Here is a 17,804-nt window from a genome sequence, read left to right as displayed (position 1 = left end):
ATTAACCTGTATGTCTTTGGACTGTGGGAGGAAGCCGGAGCACCTGAAGAAAACCCTGGGGTTCAAACCAGGAACCTTCTGATTGTGAGGTAACAATGCTAACCACTGCACCACCATGCCATAAGAAAATACACTTATTAGATTATATTCCATTTCTGCCAATATATCCCCTAAATCCTACACACACAATCATAATCAAAACATCTATTTTAAAATACTGTATATGCCAACAAGTCTCCCACAGATGGGTCTGATGCTCCTGATTTTAGGAGCCAGTGTGGGCGGGGCCTGGGAGAAGACAAGAGGAGGAGGGCGGTGCTAACCTCTTCATATTCCCAAATGTCAATGAACTCTCCACAGCAAGTTGAACCCTGAAGTGCGTGGGCTGGAATAATTTAAGGATAAGGACTGCAGAGCGCTCAGATAAAACGAGTCAAGTCTAACAAGGCTTTTATTTCTACACCATGACAGACAAGAATAGGCTCAGGTCTGTTGACTTTGTTCATTTCTGTACCCGTGTGTGAGTAGTTATTTTATAGCGGAGAGGAGCATGTTGGATTATTAACGTGTGGGTATCCTTGGATCAGACTGTAAGGAATATAAGACAGGTGACTTTATGTAGAGGAACAACAGCTGCTTCAGGATGAGACTGTGGACTTTGCTCTTCATTATCCCGGTGTGCGCATCCTCTCCTCTGTCAGCAGGTGAGTGTGTGTCTGACACTTTCACTCATTAATAAAGATGTGAATGACTTAATCAAGCTTTGCGCGTGCTGTTTTGGGAAACCCACGTGCCTCACAGCATCACACAAATTCAAGAAGGGGTGTTGGGGAAGCGGGAACCGAAACTCAACACTCTTCTTTCACCTCATATCACACTAATAGTAACTTTTTCCTTACAGAGACGTCTAAGTCCAAACCTCCATCTGCGGAGAGCCGCTGCTCCGGCCGAGCCTGCAACCCCCGCATGGGCAACCTTGCCCAGGGCAGAGTGCTGAGCACCCTGTCGATGTGCGGCTCCAACTCCTCGGAGCCCTACTGTATCTACAAAGAGACATCCTCCCCCCGGAGCAGGGAGTCCTGCCTGCCTGCAAAATGCACCAAGTGCAACTCAGCTATCCCCAGCCAGGCGCACCCTCCCTCCGCCATGAGCGACTCCTCTTTCCGCTACCCGGACACTTGGTGGCAGTCTGCGGAGGGGGTGAAGCAGGAGACGCTCCAGCTCGACCTGGAGACTGAGTTCCTCCTCACCCACCTCATCCTGGTGTTCCGCTCCCCCCGCCCCGCTGCCATGGTGCTGGAGCGCTCCCAGGACCACGGGCTCACCTGGAGGGCCCTCAGGTACTTTGCCCGGGACTGTGAGGGGGTGTTCGGCCTGGCAGAGGGGTCGACAGACGGGGAGAGTGGAGCAACCTGCACCTCCAAGTATTCAGGAGCTTTTCCTTGCACCAGAGGAGAGGTGAGTACACAGTGTGGCATGAGAGGGGTGTGGTTGGGGGCCACATAGAAATACACTTACTTCTACAGGTCAGTTAAAAACAGAAGATAAGAAGAAGTCTTTACTTTACTGGAAACAAACCAAGAAATGGGCAAAGTGTTTTTGTTGAGCAAAAGATGAAATTACATACATCATGTTGTGTCAGCTCTCATTTCATTTTACAGAACACAAATTTGAAATCATAAGCTCACAGATGTAGGAGTACATGAACAAAAACATATAAACTAGACACACCGTAGATATATTAAATGCACGTAAAGAAAATGGATTTTTAAAACATATATTTCTTGTGTGTTTCAGTGCTTTTGGAAGCTTAGGGACAGAGGAACCCTAAAATTACATTGTTTTGCGATAACATCTTGAGGAGCAGGAGGTCAGGAAGAAAATGTTGGTATTATATGTTTCTGCAATCCATGAATAAGATGCATTTTCACCTTTATTTTATTTTATTCAACCTTCATTTAACCAGGCAGGCAGCAACATAAAGTTCCAGACAGACAACATGGAACAAAAATACAAGCTAAACATATATAGCTCTTAAACAAGCAATATAAAACATTTCATGAGATTACTACAAAGAAAAGCCTAAAAGTATGTTAATATATGCTGTAGGTGAACCATAAAAACATAAAACAAGGGAATGACCAGCTTAAATACATCCTGACATTGTCATATAGATGATTGCGACTGAGTGCAACTTCAAGTTCCTCTGCAGAAGATTGCACACGTTTCCCAAACTCTACGTATTCTCAGTACGGACAACAAAAACATGTTGAGAATGGAGAGCAGAGCCATTTTCAATTTTTTGCTTAATGTACACACATATGCTGGAAGTAGACCAAGAATAGCTTTGTAAAGTCTACGAAACTGTAAAGAGAGCCACCCGACCTGAGCATCCAGGATAGAATGATGAGGTAGCTGCTCACAGTTGATAATAAAACTCAATGGACCATGATACTCAAAGTCCAGTGCATGCCATCACTAGGTGGGTGCATTAATGTATAATACATTCCTATAGTCAAGCAGTCATAGCAAAATGTAGCTGAGACCAGTCACATGCATCATATAAATGTTTCTAATGTGACGTAGTGTATGAGCTGACTTGAGCTGCAGACCACTGTTCAAGCAACAAACAACAAGGCCATTAGGGATTTACCATTGCTGTGTTTCCAGTGGCTTTATAGGTATGAAAGGTGGTTGTTTTGTTACCCAGACATCGCTGCTTTTCCTGCCGGGATTGTAGTTTTTGTTTCCAAAGCTGACCATACATTAACCACAGCATTGTTAAAACAGAAACTTGTATTGTACCTGCTGCATGACAACATGCAAATCTGCAATTTACAGAAACCTACAGTGCCACATAAGATTTTTTTCTGATGGTTGTGTTGCTGGCTGGCAGCTGGTGGTGCAGGCCCACTGTACGTCCACCCCTGAGTGAGCATTGTACAGCACTGTATATATTCATTCAACTCCAAAAATCATCACTGTGTCTGTTTTAGGGAACACAACACCTTTTCAGATGAACAAGCCGCTGGCAATATGATGTCCTACTTGGGCAGAATGCAGAGAACATCAAAGATTTATCTAAACAGCATCACTGGCAAGTTTTCTGTTAGAGGTTACACTTACACGAGACAAGGTTTAAAGTGTCTGCTCCTCATGTGAATATCCTTTAAATTACTGAAGGAAATTTTACTTTCATAGTTTTTTTTTGATATTTATATCTTGGTATGCCAAATGTAAGCAATATAACTTATATAAAACAATGAAACAGACAGTTGTTGAAGGAACTGTTTTCCATCGTTGTGCATTATATACTCAACTTGGCCCGGGGGCCTAGCCTGAGTGTCAGACTGAAGCTCCCAGAACCTTCAGTCTGACATCGCCTCCACTGAAGGCGATTTACAAGGGGGAGGGAATTTGATTTTTCCCTAACCAATCAGTAGAGATCAACGACTCACCCAGAATCTGACGTCATTAGTATCCATGCCGAAAACAAGCGAGCATTGCCCGTTTAAAATGTCTCTGTCGTCGTGCACGCCCAGCTGCATCACTATTAAATCCAGTTTAGCAGCTTCCTTAATTTGGTCCTCCATTAAAGCGAGTAGTGGCGAAATACCTCGATAGCATCGTTTATATGGTCTGTAGGATCTGTAGCGGTTGCCATTGTTGCTATCCTCACCAGTTACCCACCGACACACAGCTTGATGTCGGCGTGGCGCTGATTGGCTAATCGCTAGACCTGCCCACACCCTCGGCGTTCATTGGTCCTTCCATCGTTTGGACAAGATAAATCGCAAATTCATTGCAGCATGGATTACAGGATATAGGATTTTAGGACATTCAGGGATTAGTCCATACCTCTGTCGGGGAGGATCCTCCCCTGGCACTATTTTTGATAAACAAGCTCTTTTTTATGCTTTTTTAAAATGCTCTTTGGTGAGCCTGGTCTCACTCTAAATTTGTCAAAATCCGGTGCTGACTTGCTGCGTCAGAAACCAACGAAAAAAGGCATCCTTTAACGTCAGTATGATATGCGGCTGGTTGCTGTTATAGTTTCATGGTGCTGGTAGTGTCAGGGGGGAACGTGGTGGGACAACAATAAAAGTTAAAGTGGTGAAAGTCTGATTGGGGTGGGTGGGAGGGGTGGTGAATGGGCCCAACAAACACCAACTTTCACCTAAGAGAGCGGTGTTCGCATCCTGTAAGCTTCTAAAGCCAAACCTTATTCTATTTTCCTAAAGCTAACCACGTGTTTTTGTTGCTGAAGGGAAAAAAAAGGTCAATTTTGGGGTGCTGTACTGACGTAGTGCGTTTATTTTGAAAGAGACTGTATGTAAACGGTAAAAGGCAGAAGTTGACACGGTGTCCCAGAACGTCAACACCCAATGCACCCAGGGTACCTTTCATGTTGTGTCTGGATGTGGAAAGTCTATGATCAAACATCAATTTATTTTCATTATCAATAAGAAAATGGTTGCAGGGCCACTTGGCACCCTAGCGGGGGCCAGATTTGGCCTGCAAACTGTGAGTTGAATATCACAGCTATAGCATAGCTATGATCACGTTGTCACAATATGATTCCACAGAAAAGTTTGTGGACAATAATATAGAATAAAATATACCCAACCCTAATCTTCACTGAATTAAAACTCTATTATACATACAAGTAGATCAAGGGCCAGTCATCTGTAGCCCAGAGAAGACATTTCAGTATTGGATTGTGATTTTATTCCTGAGATCTGAGAGTGACCACATCAAAACATGCTGCCAGACATTCCCCCAGCACTTCACAGCAATAACACTCACCATCTGCTCTGCTCTTGTTGTCCGTTTATTGGCACGGGGAGGATGCACTATAAGCTGATATCACACAACCCACTGAACAAACAGCCGCTTTGTAAACTGACCTCCTCTGACAGGCTGCGGGAGACCTTTTTCTGTTAGGACAGCCTTCTGAGCCTCAAACTGCTTTTACTTGCACGGCTAGAATATCAATGTTCACTTTTACCTCTGATGTTTCCCCCAAAGCATTTTTGGGAGCTGCTGTATCATCACAGGGAGGTTTAGCCAGATAACCAGCTATGGTTAATTCATGAGCTGAGCATTTATTCATTCACACAGATGGTGTAAAAAAAGAGACTCTCACTGGATGGTAAAGATTTGTTTTGCTCCAGAGAGCCTCAGACCACGTTGGGAGGTTCTGGTTAAACGTCTGAATGAATTTATGGCTTTGACTGATCTCATAATTGCAGTGTATTTGCAACAAGTATGTGTCTTGCTACAGTATGTCAGCTCTCTAGTGTAAGCCCCTCACCCTTTATAATTAGTGTCTCTGTTGTTCAACATGCAAAGACATCCCCGAAATGTGGTGTGAAAATCGAGTTTCAGTCATAAAGTAACAGCACAGGCAACATATGCTTGAAGGGACAGTTCACCCCCAAATTAAAAGTACATATTTGTCCTTTGACCTGTAGTGATATATATCAGTCGAGATGATTTTAGCACCTGCTCTTCATCTGTGTACTCTAGCTCAAATAAATCAAATTCAAAGGCCTCGTCCATATTGTTGAAATCAGCAAATTAACCATCCATGACATTCAAAATCTTTTAGATAACACTAAGATACATTTTCTGTAAACTACTACTACTACTACTTTTTTCACGTTTGTCTGACTACAATAAGGCACATCTGGTGAGATTTTACAGCAAGACATCCGCTTGATGAGACAATAACGAACAGATCAGATCAAGCATAAGATAAAGAGACACTTCAGACACATATAATAACAATTTGAACCTGTCTGTGGCAAAAATAACCACTTTAAATTATACAGTGATAGTGTTCATTTGCCCCTCTTGCTCAATATCATACCAACTGACCTTTCACTAGGCCCCGCCCCTTCTTGATGGTGTGACAAGCTGTCAGAGTAAGCATGGAGCCCACACTGTGACTAACTGCACTCCCTGAAGAAACATTATCATATTTGTGGAAAAATGAAACAATGATTCCAGAGAGAAGCAGACAGAGGGGTCTACAGTCTGTGTTTGAAGGATATATCCAGGATGTCAAACTGACTCAGCAGCAACAGGTTAAAAAGACAAAGATAGTTAGAAGCTAAAGCCGAACTATAGGCTACAGATCATAGTGTAAAGTGAACCACCACATCACTGCTGATCGCCACACAAGACAATGAATATAAAGGGAAGCTTTGCTGATATTGAACCAGCTGTGTGGCATCACAGTGTGTGCAGATGAACGGTGTTTGGTTTCACCCCAGTGCCCCCTTTGCCTCAGCCGCCATACAGGCAGGGATCTCCAGTGGAAGTCAAACAACGTTCATCTGCGCACAAAGTTTCCCTGCTTCCCTTCACTGGTTCCTGTACAGCAGGGTCGGTCTTTGTTTCACTGTTATAATCATTAAAAAGCAAAAGCAGCATGTGTATACATTCAGTAGGCTATATCTTCAGTAGCTAGCTAGCTAACCCTACACTTGATTGATTTTGGTTTTGGAACAGGGAAGAAATGTATATCTTTTTCCAACCTCTCCAGGTAACGAGTATCATTAATACACGACGTGCCCCAGGCACAACATTTAGCTCCAAATCCACAAAACCAGCCTGAAAATAAAGGAAATCTGAGACGATTGCATTAGAGTCAATGGAGCACAGCTGTGTTGTTGTCGGACCCTGGTCTGAGCTGGATGATGCTACGTTATGATTGGCTAGTCTGTGTCTGGGGCGGGACTTAGTGAAGGGTATATTCCAGAAATTGTTGTTCATCAGTCACTTAGACACAAATACATGGAAAATAGGGTCCACGCTGAAAAATGTTTAAGTTACCCTTTAGATCTACCCGACACTGAGACACAGAACTACTTTAAGACTTGGATTAAAAAATAAAAGAGTGTATTGAAGATGAAATTTGTCCAGGTTGATATATTTTTGGGTCTTACACACTTTTGCTTCCTGCTTTCTCTTTGATTTTCATAAAGAATGAACGCAATCCTCATTATGAATGTGACAGTTTCCATTCTTGATGTTGTGATGAGGTGTAAGGACCTGTTTTTTGTGCATGTGCATGTGCATGTTTTGATATCCAGACAGAGAGGATATATCAGAAAGATCAACATTCAGTTAAACTTAATGAGGGAGAACAAGAACCATTTGTCCGTGTTTACATTGGCGCTGGTCTCATTTTCTGAGAATAGCATCTATTTGAGGAGCATGAAAGGCGAAACAGATTGATGTCTGTTTTTTATTTAGCCGACTGAGAAAGAAGAGAAACTGGTATAATGTTTGTTTTCGTCACGGTCTGTCGGTGTCTCTAAGATGAGTTTCTCACTTATTAGAGAGGCTTTTACAAGAGGAATAACAAAATTTTTCTCTTTGATGTAGAAAACTTGTACTTCAAGAGGGATCCCTCCTCAGCTGCTGCTCCTCTTGAGGTTTTTTGCTTTTTTTTTTTGTGATTAGAGGGTTTTTGGGAGGGGGATTTTTCCTTATCCGCTGTGAGGATCCACGGTAAAGCCCTCCTGAGGCAAATTGGGATTTGTGATACCTGGCTATATAAATAAAATTGAGTGGAATTGAATTCTCACTTAGAGGAATATAAGAATAACTCAAAGAGCTTCAGTCGTCCTGACTTTAATATGCAGCATTCAGCTGCCAGGCTTTTAACCAGAACCAAGAGACCAGTTTCAGCCTCTTTACATTGGTTCCCAGTATGTTTTAGAACAGATTTTAAGATTTTACTGATTACTTTTAAGACTCTTCATGGTTTCTCCCAGCTGTATCTCTGACCTCTTAGTGCTGTACACGCCAGGATGAACTTTGGGGTCCTAGGGCAGAGGTCTTTTGTCTGTTCCAGAGGCTCAGCTGAAAACTAAAGGAGACAAAGCGTTTGCTGTCTGGAACAATCTGCCTGAGCAAATCAGGTCCCTTCTTAAAACATACATCTGAGAGCCTTTCCTGATTTTACTTGAGTTTTAATTTCATTTCAGTTCTCTTATTTCCTCTGTTTTTCTACACTCATGTGTTTTTATCCGTTCTTTTAAAAGCTGTTGTTTTTATGTCTTGTCATAATCACGCCACCCTGAGGGAGGGAAAACCGTGTTGTGCGGCCTTTGGTTCAGACTTCTTACCATGAGAGTCGGGTACCTCTACAAGGTCTCCATCTTAACTTAACCTCCTTGCACCCAGAGTAAAGCCTCTCGACATAAAGCAAGGCTGAAGGGCCTTAAAAGGCCTCTAGGTTAATTACCATCAAAGCACACTTTTTCTACAACACTCTTGTATTTCTCTCTCCAGGTGATCTATCGAGCCTTGTCGCCCTGGCACTCAGTGGATCCATACGGACCAGCCGCCCAGAACCAGCTCATGATCACCAACCTCAGAGTCCGCCTGTTGCAGCGCCAGCAGTGTCCCTGCCAGGCCAAACATCCTGATGCTGCCTTTCTCCCCACAGACCACTATGCCATCTATGATTTCATTGTCAAAGGCAGCTGCCTTTGCAATGGACACGCTGACCACTGTGTCCCAGCCGGGGGGTTCCAGCCCAGCCAACAGAAGACCAACAACATGGTGAGCCATTCCTGAGCTGGGTTTATGAACATACGTACAGCTCGCAGGTGCACAGTGCACCGAGGAAAAGCTTCTGCTCCTCTGTTGTGAAAACTTACAGAGATGTCGTGTCATGCACAAGTCTGCCGATAGCTTCATTTAGTCTCTCTTTTTATTTGTTTATGTGGTGCCATGGGGAGTAGCAGGTTTGGGGTTTTGTTCCCACCACTCCCTTGTTACTCAGCTGTGTGTTGGTATGTGCCACTGAAGCTGAAGGCTGCAGTGAAGACTGGATATTAGGCCACAGCTTTACCTACCATTACAGGGCTTTAAGGATGTGGAAACCTTAATTATGGTATTCAAGCTAATGCTTTAACAGCCCATAGTCTCTGTCGTGTTATTCTCTTTACTGTAAATGGAGAATAGAAGCACTAGTTTAATTCCAACATGGTCTGAGAGGGTGTAGAGACGTTACACAGGCGGTAATAAGCTACACAGTGTGTAACCACTGTGATTGTTGCAATAGAAGTATTACGTGTGTCAGGTACACGCCTACATCATGTGGGTGCAGGACTGCTGGAAATCAGCCTCAATGAAAACCTGCACACTGACTACAGACCACAAATGAATTTAAATGGATAGTGTTTAGCTCTGTATGATCTTTGTCAAGCAGAAATGTTTTAAAATGGTCAGCACACACATATACAGTGCTGCAGGGATGGTGTTTATTAGTAGGCTGGCTCCCTTGACAAAAAGCCTGTGGTATTTTACATTGGATTTTGGATTATTGCAGAAAATAAGCTCTGTGGCAAACCAAAGTTAATGATACTTAACATGTTTTGTTCAGCAAGATAATCTTCACAAAGGAGCACCGCTTTTAGGATTTTTGAAGCATAAATGCAGTCTCCAGAAGTAAAGAGCTAACATTAGGCTATAAACAAACTGCACCACGGTTGCATCGTCGCCACCACAACAAGGCTGTAAAGCCGTGTTCGGAGTGATGGCGCTTTGTGGTCTCATTAGCCACTTGTTAGCAACCACATTTTTAACACGTTAAAGCTTCAGAAGTTAGTTAGTGGGGTATTTACTGACATATGTTATGTTGTAGAACAAAATCAAAAGTCTCTTAAGCTTGTGTTAACTACAGACCTTATTTCAGGTTTCTAAACTAAAACCCACTGACTTCAAGATGAGGGAAGCCGTAGTGCAAAAATGCTAACTCATTTACGGGTTTTAGGACTCATCCCTGCATTAGTCCACAGGCTGATGACAGACGTAGTTAACCATCCAACCTGCCCAGGGTAATAAACATCTCCCAACAATTAGCAGTTCAAGAAGAACATAATTAAAACTCTGTTAAAAATACATAAATTCCAAAAAGTCAGGGTACGCTACAATATGATACAGCAGTACTCCTAAAGCCAAGGGTGTATGGAAGTGTGCATATGATGGATCTATAGGTGTGGCAGCTATTATTTAATACACATATTAAAAGATGGGTTTGGGGCAGCCTCCGCCAGAAAATTTTGAGCATCAATCACTTAATGTCCTACATTTATGCACCAATTTATGCCTTTTCCGCGTCAGTGTCAAGTTTAGATGTCTTTAGTTTTTTTGTCAAAGTAAAAGCCCTCTGCTCCTTTCCAGTTTTCATTGGGGGGGGACAAATGCACATGCTCTAAAAACTGAGGGGGGCCCTGTGTCCCCCCTTAAATCTACACCTATGCTCTAAGCAATGTTCCTGAAGCACATGAAAAAACATTCAGTCACAAAGATGCGTGCAGCTGCAATGAAATTCCAATTATGTTTCTGTCTGTTTGCCTTGCAGGTCCACGGCAAGTGTGTCTGCAGACACAACACAGCCGGTGACCACTGCGAGCGCTGTGCACCTCTCTACAATGACCGACCCTGGCAGGCTGCCAACGGCATCACAGGGACACCGCATGAGTGCCAGAGTGAGTGATGGGGCAGGAGAGTCAAACGCAGAGTAGGACACACAGCGTGTAGACGTATCTCGAAAATGAATTTCATCTCATAAATCACACGTAACCTTTTGGACGCCTGTGCATGATGAATAACAGAGCAGTTCCTCTCTTTTTGTGTTGGCTACAGAAAGAGTTATCACTGCTATCACCAGGGCTTTAAAAGTTCAGCTGAGCAGAGAGAAATGTCTCAGTGTGTTTGATTGTACATGTCCATCTAAACCCAGAGTGCAAGTGTAACAGTCACGCCAAGAGCTGTCACTTCAGTCGGGGATTGTGGCTGGCGACTGGACGGAGGAGTGGTGGCGTGTGTGACGACTGCCGCCACAACACAGAGGGCCGTCACTGCCAGAACTGTAAGAAGGGCTTCTTCAGGGATCCCAGCCGACCAAAAACTGCCCCTGACTCCTGCAAAGGTAAAGCTTGTAAATCTTCTTCTGCAGAGTGAAGCTTTAAACTCTCTGGACAGATGCCAGCAGAGAATTCCAATTAAGAGGGGAGCCTTTGATATTTTAAAGGCAGTAATAGAGATTTGATTTTTCTTTTGACCCTTCTGATTAAAGCAGATTGATCTCTTTGATAAGGGTATTTCCTTCCAGTGCCTCACTGAGTCACTGCCTTCCCAGTGATGGGATAATAAGATGACTCCAGTCCGCTCCTTAGCAGGAATGACGGAGGCCGCACTGTTTTGGAATGTGACTGTAATTGCAAACAATGGAGGAATTTCCCATGGACCATGCGAGCACATTTTTCCCATTCTTGCCCTTTCCCCCCCGCCAGGCACACTGAAGCATTTTTAAGAACAAACATGCCGTTTTTGGAAACAGATGAAGCGAGTCTGTGACAAAAATCAATCTGTCATCATGAGGGACCATCAGGCGGCAGGCCTGACAGCGTAGAGAGGGAGTGAGTTACTGTTTGTTTTCGCCGCAGCTGCTTAAAGCATGTTGAGTACGTTCTCCCAGCTCGTTGCTTGTTACAGGAGGATGATAAAATACAGTTCATATTGCCATGGGAGTTCACTGTGTACACTCCGAAATGTGTTTGTTTGTGCTTCTACAAGTGTGTTTGTCCTTTGCATACATACAGGCTCATAATGTATACTGAGTGCCGCTTCTGTGCCAAAAAAAAGAGACACAGCGTTTGACCTACAGACAGAGATGTTAACATGCAGTCCTCTTGTTCTGTCACCCCGCTCCTCTGCAGCCTGTTCCTGCCACCCTGTAGGCTCCATCCTCTCAGGAGGTAGCACTCTCTGTAACCCCAGCAGCGGGGAGTGCACTTGTAAGCCCGGTGTTGGAGACCCCCGCTGTGACAGCTGCATGCCGGGATACTGGGGTCTGCATGAGTACGGCTGCCGTCCGTGCGACTGCACAGGGGACTGTGACCCCTACACTGGTGACTGCATCTCTGGGTGAGAGCCAAGACTTAATACTATTTCCATATGTATTTGCACTTGGATTAAGTGATGTGTGGTGTGGAGGTGGAGTGCATTCTGGATGATTAACACTGAGTGGAGCCCTGCCTCTGACTGGTTTTACCTCTGCGGCACAGCTCAGATGTGGAGGTCTTCTATACAGCCACCGGCCACATGGGACACAGCAGCAATAATAGTGAGACGGCACTCTTTAGGGTAGAGGAGCTTTTCTCTGCACTGCACCACTCTGGTGAGTCACAGGTCATATCACACGCGTACGCTGCGCATGCTCATCGACCCACACAGATGAAATGCAGCTGTTTTGATCTTGAAATCTATACATCATGATGAAGGGATTTATATCAATCTTATTAATCATGATTCATTTTTTTCCAGAGAAATGTGAGTGTGTGGAAGTGACCCTTGGCAGCCCTAAACTCTTCTGTGCTGCAGAGTATGACTACGGTAAGTGCTGTTTGACAGAGGGAATTGATTCGGTATTTTGTGAGCCTATCATGACAGTGAAGGAGGGTGATACTATTCAACAACACAGTGGAGTGAACCCATCAGACCTGTCTGTAAAACATTTCTAAACATTGGTTGCTCCACGTGAGATCCTGTCAAGTGATTGTGGTCTTAAAGGTGCCTGCAGAGTTTTCTTGTTAACAGAAAGTTCCTGTTTACATTCATTGTTACTCGCCACAATAGGAACAGGAAAAAGAGGCAGTGTGTTTAAAAGCCTTTTTGTCTAGTTCTCTTTGAACCTTGGGAACCAACGTCTGTAGAGTATTGTGAGACTGCAGGCAATATTGATTTTGGTTTTTACACATGTACGTACATAAATAAGAGGACAGCAGCCCAAGGGTTATATATAAAAATCAACCAATGTGAAAGTCTGCAGACATACAGACAGTAGTATAGTGGAGAGTAGTCATAGCTATACAGGGTATAGCTTCCTCTTTTTATGGCTGTTTCCATTTATCAACCAAAAAGCCACTGGAATACATAGAAGAGTATACCCACTTCCTCTTTGGTAACCTTCCCATCTGCCTAATAGTACACCCTCATTGACAACTACCACTACACCACCACATAAAGTGTAGTAACCCATAAAAAAGAAGAATCATCCTGTGTATTTGAATTTGTTGACAGACCTTATTGCTGTGGGAAAAAGCTGTGTTTGAGTCTGTTTGTCAGGGTTTGACTGATGTGTAGTGCTTTCCAGAGGGCAGCAAGTCTACCCTGGGTGAGTGCAGTCTTTGATGATGGCCAAGGCTCTGCTGGGGTAGCGGTTGTTAGCAACCTCTTCCAGGGAAGGAAGAAGACTGCCAACGATAATAGATTTTAAAAAAAAAATCAAGTAATAGAAGTTTAAGCTTGGGGAAAAGGCTTTCATTGTGTTTCCTGAAAACATTTGCAAAGTGGATTTTGAAAAGACCAAAAGCTGTTTACTTGCTATAACTCTTCCTCTTACATGCCTTTGCTGGTGCACTGCAACCTTTTCTTTGTGCGTTAACACACCAGTAGAGTAGAATAATGTAAAACCATTGACAGAAATCTTGCTGCACATGGGAGAAGTTTGCCTAGAGCAGAAATCCATTCATTTTAACCCAAACCACAACTTCAACCAAGAAATCCCTCTAGCCAAACCTTTCCCCATCAGTGTATCTTGTCACCTGCATCCTTTTGCACTTGCACCAGAACAAACAAAACAAGAACCCACTCATAAAAACATCGCTCCACAGCACCACTAGTGGTCGAAAACTCCACAGGCTACCTTTAAAGAAGCACTTACAAAATTTAGCATTGCACTTACCTTGAGTTGTGAGTAAAAGAATAGTAGGCCAAGACATCTGACTTCTCGTCCACAGCATGGATTAATGCTGGATCCTATAATTGTCATGTTGCAGCTCAGTAGCCTCTTTCTGCCTACTTAAGCCCACATCTTTCAAATTCCATGTCCCCAGCATATAATGCAGGGTGTCTGTTAAAAAATTTGCAGTCTCCAATAGCCAACAAAATCCTGATGACATCACTCCGGTTATTTTCCTAGACTTAAAAAGCTCCTCCAGAGCCACAGATGGCATTATACCATTGGATTCAGAGCCTCCCTTTAACAGTAGAAATGTGTCTGTGGTGCAAAAGAATAAAAGTGGTGATTGGATGTGGTTGTTTGTAGGCTGCTTATTTGTTGAATGACTGTTTGTGTTGCCTTGGCAGTGCTGGTGGTGAAGGTAATGTCGGCTCACGATAAAGGCTCCCACGCAGAAGTGGAGGTCAAGGTCAAGAAGGTCTTGCACCAGAACCCTCGGATGAAGATCCAGAGGGGAAGCGTCACCCTTTACCCAGAGTCCTGGACCAGCCAAGGCTGTACCTGTCCCATCCTCAACCCAGGTCAGCTGCAGCAACCCACACTTATAAACTTTATTGCTCCCCGTGCAAAAGCTTATTAATTAGTCGACTCTTGAGTGAACAATCTGCCAGCTTTGTGCTGAACATGGGATATTCGTTGCTGCTCGCGGAGGCTTTGAGCGGGTGCCAACGTCCTAGCATCACTCATTTAGATTGGACATTTACAACTCGAAGATTAGAGCCGCCTCTCTGTTATGAGACTATTTCACACCTAACACTTTCACAATAATCGTGGCAACATTCATCCAAGCCAGCCACAGCAGCACAGTATTTAACTGGTTGGTTATAGTTGTATAATGACTCTTTTTTACATGAGGTGAGTCTCTTGAGACTCAGAGTGGCTCATGCTTTGCTTTCTGTCCTCCAGGATCTGAGTATGTCGTAGCCGGTCATGAGGACTGGAAGACCGGCCGACTGATGATCAACACCAAGAGCCTGGTTAAACCGTGGAAGTCAAATCTGGGACGCAAAATCCTTCACATCCTCAAAAAAGACTGCGGCCGTTGGTAGGGCATCGCCACGGACTGCTACAGACAGAGGGGTGAAGGGGTGGAGGATGATCTGTGACATACAGGAGTGAGCAGAATGAACAGAGACACTGTCTGATTTGGGCATTGCTTGGACATTCAAATAAAAGCCCATGCCCACTACAGTGATTTGACTGTTTCCTCTGTTTCTAAATTGGAGTCCACTGCCCCAAGAAAAAGCTGCAATGCTGATAGAAGTAAGCACATACCTCGCTAGATGACAGTCACTTAAGAATCAAAGAGAACAAAGCAAGCCATAAAGACTTTCATCCGGACAAAGACAAAGTTGATGTTGCATTTATTCATTGTCTATGTATGATATTTTCCAGGTTATTTATAAAACAATGCATGTTAAAGGGACAGTTCACCTCTAAATCAAAAGAACAGATTTTTCCTCTTACCTGTAATAGTGTTTGTTGATCTGGATTGTTTTTGCATGAGTTGCCGAGTGTCGGAGATATCAGTTCTAGAGATATTTGCCTTCTCTCGAATATAATGAAACTAGATGGCTTTCGGCTTGTGGTGCTCAAAGCACTAAAAAATATATTTGAAAACTCAACAGTAAATACAGAAATCATGACCAAGTTACTCAAGAAAATCCAGAGACCTTGTGAGCAGCTTCAAGTAGGAACTGTTTTCTTTCTACCGAACTATTCCTACCAACTGTATCACTGCAAAGAAGGAAGCGTGCATCTACTCATGGACGAGAGGCTCATGACAGCATGAGATGTAAACGTTAATGGCATCCTTATTGGCTCAGCTCTAACGTTAGCTAGCTCAGACGCTGTGAGCACTAGGGCTGTCCCCTCATAGTCGACCAAATGTTAGTCGACCATAAAGGTGATAAGTTGGCAAGATTTCATTGTTCAGTTAGTAGCAGAAAAAAAGTGAAACTCTATTAGGAGCTGCGCCTTGTCAAAATAAATCAAAACCTATATGACTGGACCATGTGGGAATTTAATTTGAAAGGACAGACACAGGAAGTGGCCACGCTCAACAGTCAGACAGGAGTCAGGTTAATTTCCAGGGCTGGTAGCTGCGGTTATTCCACAGGCTAGTTAATAACATGTCGGGCAGGAAATCCAAAGTGTGGAATCATTTTGAGAAGGTGAAGGACGAACCCAAGGTGATAGGTAAACTCATCTTCATTGGTCAACTACAAACATGACGTATCATCTGAAACATGTCAGTAGCTACATGCCCATTAGCCACTTAGCACAATCATTACTGCTTTGCCCACAGCGTCATTAACAGGCGGCTCGCTCAGTGTGTGACGTGCACTTGTAGATAAAATATAGGCCTATATTAATGAAGGTTCATTAGTACGGTTTTGTATTTCTCTGTAATGTAGCACAGTGTTAACAATGTTACTGATACTATTCTTTCTCACACCTTCAACTCAAACCATTGTGTTGCCCCGCCCAAAATATATAATTTGACAATTAAATTAATATCGTAAACATGTGGGCGACTAGTTGACTAATGGCCCTAAATGACGACTTTTGGTTGACTAGGAAAATTGTTAGTTGGGGCAGCCCTAGTGCCATCTAGTTCCATTATATTCAAGAGAGGGCAGACATCTCTTTGGCTGATACCTTCAACACTCGGTAACTCACAACAATACAATCTAGATTGATAAATAGCACTACAGGTAAGAGGGCTACTATGTATTTTTGATTTTGGGATGAACTGTCACTAAGTTACTGTCAGAGTTGATGAGCCAGTCATGTCCCACTGTATCATTTTCATTGAGAGCTGTTTACTTGGAAATCGTGCAAAGGCACGGCCTGAATCATCCTTGTCTTCTCACAGATATTGGCGATAAATCATGAATGAAGTCAACATCAGAATGTGTGTGAGTGTGGATGTGTGTGTTTGCTTGATGTCCTTGGCAGAGAGTCTGGGACTGTGCAGGTCAGAACAAGTAACTCCTGGATGAGGGGAGAGGATGAAAAAAACATTAAAGGAATCAGGCGGCTTAATCTGAACAGCTCTGCTCTGCACCGGCAAACTCGCCCGCCTGCTGTCTGACAAGAGCAAAACACACTCCACCCTCTCCGGTCTGGAGTACATGCAACCGGCTCAAACGCTCAGGAACAAGTTTGCTCTCACACCTGCTTCAGTTATGAGAGTGGCTCATTGTCAGGTTGCTTCAGCCAGATGTGATTCTGTGAGGATTTTTCTGCTGTCCTCAGTTGCCCTGCTTCCACACGAGGAGAATTCACTTGAGAAGGGCTCTCTGAACATGACCCTGTGGGAGCCAGAGTGTGTGTGAGTGTGAGAACGGGAGCACACACTCTCTAAACACATGCTCCTCTTTTTGGCCTGTGACTCCTCCGGCCCCAAAATAAGTATGTATTAAAAGCCTGGGCATTCATTGACATCACAGCGCATCAGATCCAGAGTCCACAGGCCATTTTTGAACCAGGCTCAGTTAAGAATAGGACGGGTCCGCTGTCTCCAAGGAGAAGGACAAACTCTGTGAGGAGACATGATGCATTCCTCAAACATGACATCACCGCCCGTGTCCTTGTCCCAAAGACTTTACCAAAATAAGAGAAATGGGCTGAGCATTCTTCCTGTAAAGGACAAAGTGGTGATTTAGGGTGCCTGAATGTACTCCATCATCAACATGATATTTGTAAAGCTATTTGTGTGTGTCCTGTATGTTCTTCTTTTTCATATAAACTGTATAAACTACACTCAGTGTGCTCATTCTTAATGCTTCTGGGAAACGTCTGTGTCGTTCCATGGTGACATTATGAAACCTGATGAGTGTCATTGTAACATCTTCACTAACACAGATGACTGACTGATGTCTGACCCATGTTTTAGTACCGCCCTCCTTTGGTTAAAAGAGAGAAATACACTTCATCAGACACTGGTCATGTAATCGAGCATGCTGAG

At 43.7% G+C, this 17,804-nt stretch overlaps 1 protein-coding gene across 1 annotated transcript; it reads left to right on the top strand.

Moving 5' to 3' along the window:
• The first annotated feature begins 351 nt into the window (after positions 1-351).
• Positions 352-17,723, top strand: LOC125887515 (netrin-4-like). Its single transcript, XM_049574379.1, has 10 exons — positions 352-704; positions 902-1,458; positions 8,308-8,580; positions 10,388-10,514; positions 10,769-10,957; positions 11,748-11,955; positions 12,096-12,208; positions 12,355-12,423; positions 14,179-14,352; positions 14,738-17,723. The coding sequence occupies exons 1-10, from the start codon at positions 644-646 to the stop codon at positions 14,878-14,880; spliced, it is 1,914 nt and encodes a 637-aa protein (XP_049430336.1). The 5' UTR covers positions 352-643; the 3' UTR covers positions 14,881-17,723.
• Positions 17,724-17,804: the final 81 nt, after the last annotated feature.

This window comes from Epinephelus fuscoguttatus, linkage group LG4 (genome assembly GCF_011397635.1).
Source record: "Epinephelus fuscoguttatus linkage group LG4, E.fuscoguttatus.final_Chr_v1".
In the NCBI taxonomy this organism is placed as follows: Eukaryota; Metazoa; Chordata; class Actinopteri; order Perciformes; family Serranidae; genus Epinephelus; species Epinephelus fuscoguttatus.
The sequence above is the reverse complement of the archived record's forward strand: the minus strand, read 5'-3'. Positions and strand labels throughout refer to the sequence as shown.